This window comes from Octopus sinensis, linkage group LG14, assembly GCF_006345805.1.
Source record: "Octopus sinensis linkage group LG14, ASM634580v1, whole genome shotgun sequence".
NCBI classification, from domain to species: Eukaryota; Metazoa; Mollusca; class Cephalopoda; order Octopoda; family Octopodidae; genus Octopus; species Octopus sinensis.
Genome location: NC_043010.1, coordinates 33,627,481 through 33,640,312, shown reverse-complemented (window position 1 = coordinate 33,640,312; position 12,832 = coordinate 33,627,481). Strand labels below are relative to the sequence as shown.

General features: G+C 38.0%; 1 protein-coding gene across 17 annotated transcripts in view; it reads right to left on the bottom strand.

Annotated features, from left to right (window-relative positions):
- Positions 1 to 12,832, bottom strand: part of LOC115218961 (mothers against decapentaplegic homolog 4) — a 253,163-nt gene that overhangs the window by 86,548 nt on the left and 153,783 nt on the right. For all 17 annotated transcript variants that reach the window (XM_036508856.1, XM_036508850.1, XM_036508852.1 and 14 more), the window contains 2 exons: positions 5,141 to 5,315; positions 1,280 to 1,309 (listed from right to left, as the gene is read on the bottom strand). In XM_036508856.1, the coding sequence (XP_036364749.1) occupies positions 1,280 to 1,309; positions 5,141 to 5,315 (205 nt within the window). The remainder of the gene's footprint in view (positions 1 to 1,279; positions 1,310 to 5,140; positions 5,316 to 12,832) is intronic.

Sequence of the window (12,832 nt, the reverse complement as noted above, 5' to 3'; positions counted from 1 at the left end):
GACACATACATAAATAGATAGTGTTTTGTGTATCAACCATACAACATATTTACAACTACTTATCCAGGAGAGAGAGAGAGAGAGAGAGAGAGAGAGAGAAAGAGAGATGGAGAGAGAGAAAGAGAGATGGAGAGAGAGAGAGAGAGAGAGAGAGAGAGACAGACAGAGAGTGTGTCTATCACTGGACATAATCCTTCTATCTATCACGTTCTGATTGGTCACATTACGAAGGCCACATGAGATCCTCATTTGCAATATGATAAGGTAGTACTGTTTGTGAAGGCACATGGCTCAGTGGTTAGAGCATTGGGCTCACAATCATGAGGTAATGAGTTCAATTCCTGGATTGGGCTGTGTCTTGAGCAAGACATGTTGTTCCAGTTCACTCAGCTGTAGAAATGAGTTGCAACGCCACTGGTGCCAAACTACATTGGCTTTTGCCTTTCTCTTGGACAAAGTCGATGGCATGGAGAGGAGAGGCTGGTATGCATAGGTAACTGCCATTCTTCCATAAAAATCTTGCCTGGACATGTGCCTCAGAGAGTAACATTCTAGGTGCAATCCCATGGTCATTCATGACCGAAGGGGGCCTTTACCTTTACTGTTTGTTTATATCAATAAAACATTTATATAGCTTAAATTTAATGTGAGATGATAGATGCCCTTTCACATAATAGATAATACAGTTGCCTGAAGTGCAACAGTTAAGAGGTTTAACCCTTTATATTCAAATTGCTTTGTCAAACGTAATGCTTATTTATTCACATTGTTATGACTTAATCAAGCATTATCTCATAGCTTTGAAATGTTGATGATGCGATTGTATATTTTTGATATGACATTGTAGAGCAGATATACGAGGCCAAATCTGGCCAGTTTGAGCATAAAACAGGTAATATATTTGGGTCAGATATGGTCAGTTTAAATGCTAAAGGGTTAAGGCCCATGTAAAGATCTGGCCTTTTGTCTTTCTTCTATCTCACTTGAGTACTTGTAAATGTATTGAATAATTTATATTATGTTTGAAATTTATATTTTAAAATTTTTACAGTTAATTCATATTCAATATTTTGATATTGTATTTAGTTTGCATGTAATAATTATTTGTATGTATTTAAGCTCAATTATATGAACATACACAAAGTCCGACACAAACATATACATATACGTGTGTGTCTGTATGTATGGATGTGCACACACATACACATGTACACAGACGCACACATACATACAATGAAACATTGATGAGCAGAGAAACAAGCACAAATATTTCACTTACCTGTATGTTGTAATGATAGTCCTGTCAAGTCTGGAACAACAACAACAAAAAAAGAAAGAAAAGAAAGAAAGAAAAAAAACATGTTAAAGGTACACATCTAAGGGCTCTGCAAATGTAAATAAATAAAATGTGTACAATGAAATGGAGAAAAATGCAAGTACATGTGCAATGGAGGTAACTCTCTCACTGTACTTGACCTAGGAAGGGGACTGAGATTAAGTGTTAAACTAACAATCAGAGAGCATTCTCTGTTGTGGCCTGGAGTTAGTAGTAGCCACTGAGTTTATCAAGGTGAGTTGTTGCTGAAGAACCATTAGCAAATATATTTTTCCAGTTATATATATATATATATATATAGTGAAGGTGTGAAGTCTCGTGGTTAGGGCATTGCATTCTAAATCGCAGGAGCATGGTTTTCATTCTACATTAGGTAGTGCATTGTGTTCCTGAGCAAAATATTTCATCTCACAACCCTCTGCAATCACTTTGACATTTGACATGAAACTTCAGAACCCTCATCTGTTGTTTATGACAAGAGAGTACATTATCTATATATATATATGTATATATATACCGTTGTGTCTGGGGAGAGTTATTTTTTTTTGTACCTTTGAGAGTATGATAGAAGAAGGCTTACTCTTCATTCCGTAGAAGATAAAATTCAAATCGGACCATGTTAAGACCAAAAATTATTTACATCAAAAAGATGCTTTTTGTCTATGAAAATCTCTATTTTTTACGATTTTTTTACTGCTGTGTCGCCACTTTTCAGTGTATTTCAACCAGAAAAATGTTCACTTAAAGAGAATAACAAGTTACATAATGCAAAATTTTTACTTTCCAAAAATTCCAATTCTAAAGGGTCGAAACAAACCCGAGCAACGCCGAGCGATACTGCTAGTAGATATATATATATAGTTTATAGATGAGAGACAGATATTCTCCATGTGGAATGCACTTTGTAGTGCTCAAGAGATTTAAACTTGTGCAGGTAGAGGAGTAAATGTATGGATAAGCAAGTTAGGCAAGTTGATTTGTATGTCAACTTGCCTAACTTCTTTATCACACACACATATATATAAATAAGAGGGTATGTAGCTTAGTGGTTAGGGTGTTGCACTTGTGATCATGTGATTGTGTGTTTGATTCCCAGACCAGGTAGTATATTGTGTTCTTGAGCAAAACACTTAATCTCATATTGTGCTGTGACCACTTTGACATCTGAGGTGTGGCACACCATGCATCTGAACAAGCAATGTCAATTTGATGGACAGATGAGCTTATGTACACCACACAGATTTGATCACAATAAACAAATCATCTGTGCAAGTTTTTTCAGTAAGAAGTTGTGGAACCTTCATCTGCAAATTACAATAGGAAAGTCCATCATACATACGCAGGGTGTGATGGGTAAATTGTCTCCATTTTACATTTTTAATTTTGTGCACACCAATTGTTTGTTTTTGATTTTGTCAACTACACAGTATAGTAGGGTCAGTTGGGCACCATCTGCAAGAAAAACAGCACCATGTCGCAATTCACTCTACCAGAAATTTGGAAATTACATGCTGTACTGCTTGGCATTTGTGCTGGAAGTTCCAATACAAACATTTCAGAGTCTTTGGGTGTCAATATGAGGACAGTGTACAGAGAGTGATAAAAATCAAACATCTAGTCAACATCACAGTGTTTGGAGTGAACACTAGTGATGGCAATGTTATGTCTCCATTCATCTTCCCACATGGACTCAGACTCATCTTGGAGGTCTACATCAAATACCTGGAGGAGGTAGTGCTGAGGGTGGCTACTGGAAGACCCTATGTCTGCCAACAAGACTCTGCACCATTCCACACAAGCAGGAGAACCCAGTCATGGGTGTCAGACAATTTTCGTGACTACATCACCCCTAATGTCTAGCCACATAACTTCCCAGACCCTCATGATTATTAGGTGTGGGCCACAGTTGAGTGAGAGACCAATAAAACTCCTTGTAACACCAAAGATGAACTGAAGGCAAGGATTACGTTATGGCAGCATTCACCAACTTAAACAAGGAGACCATCCTGAAGAGTTGCAGGAGATTCTGAAATCATACGAAGGAATTGGTTGAAGCCAATGACGATTTTATTGAATAAATTTACTCTTTAGTATTTCAAGATATTTTTATGTAATTTAGATAAATATATCTGTTAAAATGAGATGTCAGTGTTATTTTCATTTTTGCTTAATTTAGATGATAATATATTCACCGTGCTTTGTATGCATGTATGTATGTTTGTGTGTGTGTGTATATGTATATGTGGAGGCACAATGGCCCAGTGGTTAGGGCAACGGACTCGCGGTTGTAGGATTGCGGTTTTGATACCCAGACTGGGTGTTGTGGTTGTTTATTGAGCGAAAACACCTAAAGCTCTGCAAGGCTCCAGCAGGAGTGGTGGCGATCCCTGCTGTACTCTTTCACCACAACTTTCTCTCACTTTTTCTTCTGTTAGCCTGCTCGCTTAGCCATCAGGCAGGCGTCATTTGAAGGCTAAAACAATGCGAAGTGCATTGTGACCAGCGATGCGTAGCAACATCTGATAGCCTGATCGGTACGGTGATATATATATATATATATGTAGAAATTTTACCCTCTCTTTGTCTCTTCTACCACTATAATAATAGCCTATGGTTCTCTCTGGACTATACAACATACCAATTTCCCCTCTTTTTCACTCATCACAGTACATCACCTCTCTCATACCACACTAAACATTTCTCTTTTTTTTTTTACTCAGCCCTTCTTCTGCACTTAATTGACATCAAAGAATCACTGATATACAAATGTTGAAACTGAACATTAACTACATGGAACTCACATGAAAGTCATGGACCTTTAGCAATTTACTCTTAAACTGATATTAGACACAGATAATAGCAACAACAACAGTTTTGTATTTATGCACAAGGCCAACAATTTTCAGAGAGTTTTAGGCAGTAAGTACCATTGGTCCCAGTACTTGAGTTGTACTTTGTTATATTAACCCTTAGAGGGACAAAAGGCCCTTCATAGAATCATTATCATGCTGAGCAAAATACTAAGTAGCATTTCATCAGTCGAAACATTCTGAGTTCAAATTCTGCTGAGGTCAACTTTGCATTCTATCCTTTCAGGGTTGGTAAAATAAGTACCAGTTGAGCACTGGGGTTGATGTGATTGAATTACACCATCCCCAAAATTGCTGGCCTTGTGCCAAAATTTGAAACCAATATTCATAAGAAGAGTATACATATTTCTTTATTACTAATCAAGGAAGGGAGGGCAACACTCATGACTTGTAATTTTTTAGGGTCTCTGAGGTTTGTGAGAGGAAGAAAGGGAGTTCTCTTCAAACCAGAGACCCACCTTGAATACTTGCAACAGAATGACAGCTGCTGAAGGCATCCAAAGAACAGATGTTCAGCCAGATGATGCATGAAGTCTACAATACAAATTATTGTATATTAATTGTTAAATGCAATAGATTTAAATATTTTCCCCTTGTCTACTTTCTCCTCACAGAGCTTAACTTGGTCTATGTCTTCATTAAAACGGCATAGCAAATAATGAATACAAACACTGGATCAAATGATGATAACAACAGCAATAATGATGGTTTCAGATTTGACACAATGCCAGTAATTTCAGGGAAGGAGTAAGTTGATTACCTTGACCCCCAATGTTCAACTTGTACTTGACAGACAAAACACTGCCAAGCATGTTGCCCAGTGAACAACAACAATAACTGAAGTGGTAATGTGTGACAGAGAGAGAGAGAGAGAGAGAGAGAGAGAGAGAGAGAGAGAGGGGAAGAGAGAGAGAGAGAAGCCAATGTTACTTACCTATTCCGGGTGACACAACTCGTTCGTAATGATATGGGTTCACACACACACTGTCTGCTTTCAGATCAAATGCATACTGGCAGAACTTGGCATGTTTCAGTTCATTCTTATGTAAATCGGGCCATCGCCATATTCTGGCATAAATTACATGTGGGAAGCCTTTGCGACCAGCAACCTAGTATTACAAAAGACAATATCATTGGACAAAGAGCAGAACTTTGGATGGGTTCATGAATGTCTTGTTTAATGAAACTTTACAATATGAATGAGTGAATGACATAACACTTTATACAGTGGCGGATTCAGGGGTGTTGTGTTAGCTAACCAGGCAACACCCTTTCTAGCCAAGCTGTCACCAAAAAACTCAGGACAAGGGTTTTCGGGTAATAGTCAAGGAAAAGGGATTCTACTCTTATTAGAATAGGAGTTGTCAGACCTACAAGTTTGAGCTTCAATGATGTTTTGTTGTTTTCATTAACTTGGATTATAAAGTGACCATGTTATTAAGTTATGATACACAAGTGTAGTTTGCCACTACTTTCCATAGGTAAATCAATATTCACTGCACTGTTGCAAATATAACAACTTTGTTATTTTATTTCCAGCAGTTTCACAGAGTTACTGTTTCATATGCATATGGCCTGCTCCAACAAAGAATACATAAAAACATGTCCATTTGTTACGAATTCCTACCTTATATAGTATTTTTTTAAAAAACCTTTGGGCAATACCCACCAAAAAACCCTGGATCACCCCTGTTATAAGTAGACAGAACCAATACACAAAACTCCACTCTTGAGATTCAAACATGTATATTGTTTGCTGGATATCTGCAGCATTACTGAATACATTGTAGAACAGAGTTTGCATCTTCTCAAACTGGGTACTATAAACTGCTTCTGCTATTTTACCTGTACTATTTTACTGCATACAATATACCATATTTGTCAGCATATAAGACTTGCTTTTTTTCTACTTGTAATTGAATCAAAAAAATTGTCCTGCATCTTATGTGGCTGTATTATAGATGGGAGATCAGGCATCATAGGCTTGGGTGCTGCTGGATAAGCATAAGTTTGTTAGGAACAATAATTGCTATTAATTATAAAATACAGGAAACAAACTAAAATATCACAGTCTGTGAGCACAAACTCATGAAAAATTGCTTATGCTATGTTGGCAGTTATGTGGAGAGGTCACATCATCTCAATGTACACCTTCCCCAGCATACATAACCATACCTGATATGTATATTATGTTATTTAATGACTGTGTTACCTTTGAGAAATATTTTTTTAATTACCTAAATGAAAAGTCTCCTAGAAGGATGAAAAGAATGTTCAATCTTTATTCACCTGTAAGGTAAATGCAACAAGAGGATGAAAATAAAACCATAGTAACACAAAACATCATATAACTCTATATTTCTGAGATGAGGAATTTATATTATGTACACTATTTACATTGATCGGACAGGTGTCCTTGTCTTAGTGCTTTGCCTGGGATTGAACTCAGAACCAGCAGGTGCTGCACTGAGTTCAGCCACAAGACACCTGAAGAAGGCCAGATTGTACAACAGCTGAAACATAGTGAAAGCATCAATCTAGAGGCGGACACCAGTCCAAGTAATGGAAATAGTGTACAAAACATTATAGCCAAAAATACATGTTTGACTATAATCTGAGCATGTTATTCCAGCCTGGGAAGTAAGAAAGCTGGCCCTAGATAATTATTAAAAGTGATTCAGTGTAGTCCATTGATTGTTTGGCTACTGCCTAGGGCTTATAGTTGACTCCTTGTTTTCTTCTTGGTTGCAACCATTATGTATAATATTTCATAAAGACTTTATAATGACACCACCACAAGGTCCAGTCCTTGCTGCAGTGTAATGGCTGGTGTACCTCTATGGCCCTGAGAGCTGTGCCAGTGAAGTGCAAGCTGCTGGTAGGGTCTCCCATAGTGGACAAGTCAATGGATAGAGAGGCCAGTCTAATATGGACCACCTCAACCCAGAGGTAAAAGTGACTTTGTGCAGGACTGACAACTGTACTAGAGAAAAAAGCAAAGTGACAGAAGCATTAATGACAATTGAATATGAACAAAAGTTGGGTGAGGAAGGCCATTACTCAATCTCTCAAGGAAACATACGAAGTCATCAAGTAACTCATGAGGCAGTGTGGCAAAAACTCGAAAAATGGATAGGCCACACCTTAAAGGAACCAACACCTTGCATTACACATTAAGCCCTAACCTGCATCCTACATGGGAGATAGAAGTAAGGATGCCCCAAAAAATAGTTGGAGGCAGGATGCTGAGGCCTAGCTAAAAAAAGATGAAGATAAGACTGACCAGAGTTGGTGGTCTATCCTCCAGAGCCCTAACCTGGATCCTATATGGGAAATGGAAAAAGAGGATGCCTCCAAGAGACAGCTGGAGGTACAATACTATGTTAGAGATGAACAAGGAGGGGTCCAACTGGAGAGATGCAAAGAAGACAAACCAGAGTTGAGGATAGTAGAGGAAAATTTGTTGATGGTCTATGCTCCAAAGGGAGTAAAGTGCTTAACCTAATTTTACAGTGATGAATTTAATGCAGTTGATAGATTAATTATGTCAGATAAGAAAAATGCATATTAAAATGAAGACCTGCAACAAAGCTTGGTTACAGATGTGTACTTTCATTGAAGACTCAGCTTATCATTGTATTTAATGTTGTATAACATTTGCCAACAATAAGAAAAACAACGTAGAACAACAATTTATGAATAAAGACTCAATCGCTTTTCTGAAAAGTATCAAGCTAGTAAAGAGTACAAGTGAATGATCCTAGAACTGGGGATGAGAGCAGAAAAGAGTTCAGGTAATTTTTGGAGCACTGAGTATGAGAAAGATAAAGAAATAATCTGTAATTTTACAGATGAATTTATTTGATCAAAAATTGTTTTCCTCCTGAATGTATGAAAGTTATGAAACTTGTGATCAAAATTTTAAACAAGGTAGTTGACAGGAGGTTCTAAACCACTGACAATTCTGTGCATTACTTGAAGAAGTTTACTATACTCGTTCATATTTATTGCTAATTAATAACCTTTTAAAGGTGATTCTCTGAAGAGATTTACAACTCGCACAGAATCACCCTCATCACCATTTAATGTCTGTTTTCATTCTGGTATGGTTTATACAGCTGCATGCCCTTCCTAATTCTAACCAATTTACAGAATGTACTGGGTACTTTTAACGTGGCACTAACACCAGTGAGGTCACCAAGAAACTCATAATACAAGACCCTACTCAAATGAGTGTGGGAGTAATATTGCTGGAGAGGAGATACATGGCTACCCTCGCGCGGGGGGAAAGATGGTGGTGAAGATGTGTCTGGGTACGCCCTCAAGTCACAGGGATGTGAATGTAAGAGACATGGTGCAGAGGATTGGGCAGAGTGAGAGGGCTGATAAGTAAGTTTGCAAGAGTGTGAAAGGAGTGTGACAGATGAACATAAAACAATTCTTACAAACTCTTAGTAGCCATGATAATAGCTATATCCTGGACTGGAAGATAATGATTGGCTGCAGAAACTGTATTTCATGGTACACATGTCAAGTCAGTTTAAAACTTGCTTAGTAAAGACCTTTATAGAAAAGGAAACGTGTCACTTCAGTTGTTAGACGAGTTCTTTTGGTTTTTTTTATTAAAAAAATTTTTTTTTTAGCATTTATGGGAGATATTGAATGCTATAAAATGGCTTGTTTCTTTACTGCTCAAAAGCTTTAAGAAAAGAAGAAATTATAATATAGGTGTAACTATGGTTGTGTAGTTAACAATCTTGTTTCCCAACCATGGTTTTGCGGTTAGTCCCACTGCGCAACACCTTAGGAAAGCGTCTTGGTAGAGGAAACTGAAAGAGGCCTGTCTGAGTATATCATCATCGTTTAACTTCTGTTTTCCATGCTAGCATGGGTTGGACGGTTCAACCAGGGTCTGGGAAGCCAGGAGGCTGCGCCAGGCTCCAGTCTGATCTGGCAGTGTTTCTACAGCTGGATGCCCTTCCTAATGCCAATTATGAGTTTCTTGGTGTAGTGGGTGCTTTTTACGTGCCACATGGGTGTGTGTTTGCATGTGTTCTTGCTCTGACATCATGGTGTTTGTAAATGAGCATCACCACCATACAAGCGGTGTTGTTCACTTCCAACCTTCCATAAAAACATGTCTGGCGTGGAAACAGGTAAAGGTTGACAACAGTAAAAGATTTACAGTTTCCCAAATATAAAGACCAACTAGTGTTCTATGACACTGAAATACCAGAGAATAAATCCATTTCTGTTTATAGAGTATTGTCAGGCTAACCTTGAGTTGGACACAGCCAATATAAGGAAATGTGGACATCAAAATATTGATAGACTTTTTATTAAATATATACACACACACACACGCACACATATATATATGTATACATATTATTCTTGTACACATTTCAGTTATCTGACTGTGGCCATACTGGAGAACTGCATAGTACTTATTCTATTGGTCTCTTTTGCCAAACCACTAAGTTTAGAGGACTAAACATCGGTTATCAAGCGATGTTGGGGGAGCAAACACACACATAAATATACATACACACACACACACACACAAGGCTTTGGTTGGTCTGAGGCTATAGTAAAAGACACTATGAGATAATAACAATTTGCTCGACTAAAGGTGGTGCTCCAGCATGGCCACAGTCAAATGACTGAAACAAGTAAAAGCAAAAGAGTAAGCCCCTGACCTAAACAAGAGAACAGGGGGGAGAGGGAATCTCAGAACTAATAAAATGAAATAAAATATAAAAAAACAGAATAAAATACAAACAGTCTTAAGTAAACTTGAGACTTACATGAAAAATTCTCTGGCTGAAGTAAAACCTGGCGGAATGATGGCTTATCCAAAAGAAAGGATTTAAATAGCTTAACAGAGAGAAAATAGCTATTATTCTGTGTACTGTGCACCCACTTCTAGCCTTCATTGCTGCCTTTATTTACTTGACTCACATGTCTGCTTTCTGTACACTCTTTGAACCTTTTCTGATGAGTTATAGTGCACCTCAGCACTATATACAATAAGCTCATTATTATTATTCATTATTATCGTAAAAGGAAAATTAATTAACAATGTATGGAATAAAGTGAAGTGGGGATAATTAGTAAGTTATTAACTTCCACCATCTCACTACTGGCAAAAAAAGAAGAAAAAGAAAAAAGGAATGTGAAAAAAATTTTAAAGCAAAAACAGGTAGTTGAATAAGAGAGTAAATTTTTTTTAGAAAAATACACTTATTTCCATATAAGTCAGAAGATGGAAATAGATATTAATTAACCCTTTGAATGCGGAAATCAGATATGTCTGCTCAAAATTTTATAACCATTAACAGTGGAAAACAGTTTAGTACTGCAATAAGTGGAGACACCTTCCCAGTGACACTTCTTATGAAGGGTAATTTTTCACATGTTCTTAAGTTTATCATATTATTTCTTCAAATATCTCTTTAGAGAACAAGAATCAAAATACTTTTGGAAGCAGAAAAAACATCAATTCTACTTTCTGGTGGATAATTAACATCATTACGGGAATGATCATGAATTTTAATTTAGCAGCCAAAGGGTTAATGTACCTATTTAAGTTTTTTATTATTAAAGAAAACCACAAGGGAAGGTGTTAACAAGAAGTTATTCTGAGGTAGAAAACAAAAATCTTGACTTATAAGTAAAAGTCATCATCCACAAGAATGAAAGACAAAGTCAGTTGCAGTAAGATTTGAACTTAGGTAGAAATGTCACGAGAACATGACAACATTTTCAATGCCAAATACTCCATCTCTGCCTGTGTTTCATCCAGAATAGCAGCTCAGTAAAAGAGACAAGCAATGGAAAGAAATGTCACACAAAGGGCACCCACACTAGTTTGTTTCTCTTTGATCTCTCATTGTGATTTTTAAAATCTTTTACTTGTGTCAATCATTGGTCTGCAACCAGCCTGGGGCACTGCCTTGAAGGGTTTTGTCGAAGGGTTTGATCCAGAATAGCAGCTCAGTAAAAGAGACAAGCAATGGAAAGAAATGTCACACAAAGGGCACCCACACTAGTTTGTTTCTCTTTGATCTCTCATTGTGATTTTTAAAATCTTTTACTTGTGTCAATCATTGGTCTGCAACCAACCTGGGCCACTGCCTTGAAGGGTTTTGTCGAACAAATTGAACCCAGTACTTATGTTTTTTCTGTTGCATTTGGTAATTATTCTATTGGTCTCTTTTGACAAACTACAAAGTCAAGGGAATATAAACAATCCAACACTAGTTGAATGGTGGTGGGGATACAAACACAGTCTAAGACATATACACATACATGCACACACACGACAAGCTTCTACACAGTTTCCAACAACCAAATTCATTCTCAAGACAGTGGCTGGCTTAGAGCTAAGTAGAAGACACTTGCTCAAGATGCTGCACAATGGGACTGAACCTAAAACCATGCAGCTGCAAAGTAAGTTTCTTAACCGCACTGCTAAGCCTCCTGCATCAATGTTTTAGATATTTCTGCAAGTATGTCAGTCACAGCTTCTGTCCACATAGCACAAGGACAGAAATTTTGGCATGCGTAGGGCAGTGGTCCTCAACCAAGGCTCATATGACCTTTGGGAGCCCATGAATGATTTTGTTGTTAAAATTTATGTGTAATAAACAGGTTATATTCCTACAATACACAAAACATTTACTCTTTACTCTTTTACTTGTTTCAGTCATGTGACTGTGGCCATGCTGGAGCACCACCGTAAGTCAGGCAAATCGACCCCAGGACTTATTCTTGGTAAGCCTAGTACTTATTCTATCAGTCTCTTTTGCCGAACCGCTAAGTTACAGGGATGTAAACACACCAGCATTGGTTGTCAAGCAATGCTGGGGGGACAAACACAGACACACAAACATATACTCACACACACATATATATATATACTTATATATGACAGGCTTCTTTCAGTTTCCGTCTACCAAATCCACTCACAAGGCTTTGGTCGGCCCTAGGCTATAGTAGAAGACACTTGCCCAAGGTGCCACGCAGTGGGACTGAACCCAGAACCATGTGGTTGGTAAGCAAGCTACCTACCACACAGCCACTCCTACGCCTATATTTTATCATAAAAATATAACAGGAGATTTTTGGTATCAAATGGCTACAAGGGCCCACCTGAGCAAAATAGGAATCAAAAGGGTCCATAGGTAAAAAAATGGTTGAGAACCATTGATGTGGGGAAAAATCAAGTACACCAGCCTCAGTACTTAGTTGGAACTTTGTTAATTAATATTATGAATCAGACACGTAAAAGGCACCATTTGAGCATGGTTGATGCCAGTCTCACTGGATTGGCTCCCGTGCTAGTGGCGCGTAAAAAGCATCATTCGAGTGTGGTCGTTGCCAGTGTTGCCTGACTGGCTCCTATTCCAGTGGCACATAAAAAGCACTATTCGAGTGTGGTCATTGCCAGTTCTGCCTCCCATGCCAGTGGCATGTAAATAGCACCCACTACACTCTTGGAGTGGTTGGCGTTAGGATGGGCATCCAGCTGTAGAAACCTTGCCAGATCAGATTGGAGCCTGGTGCAACCTTCTGGCTTACCAGTCCTCAGTCAAACCTATGCCAGCATGGAAAGCAGATGTTA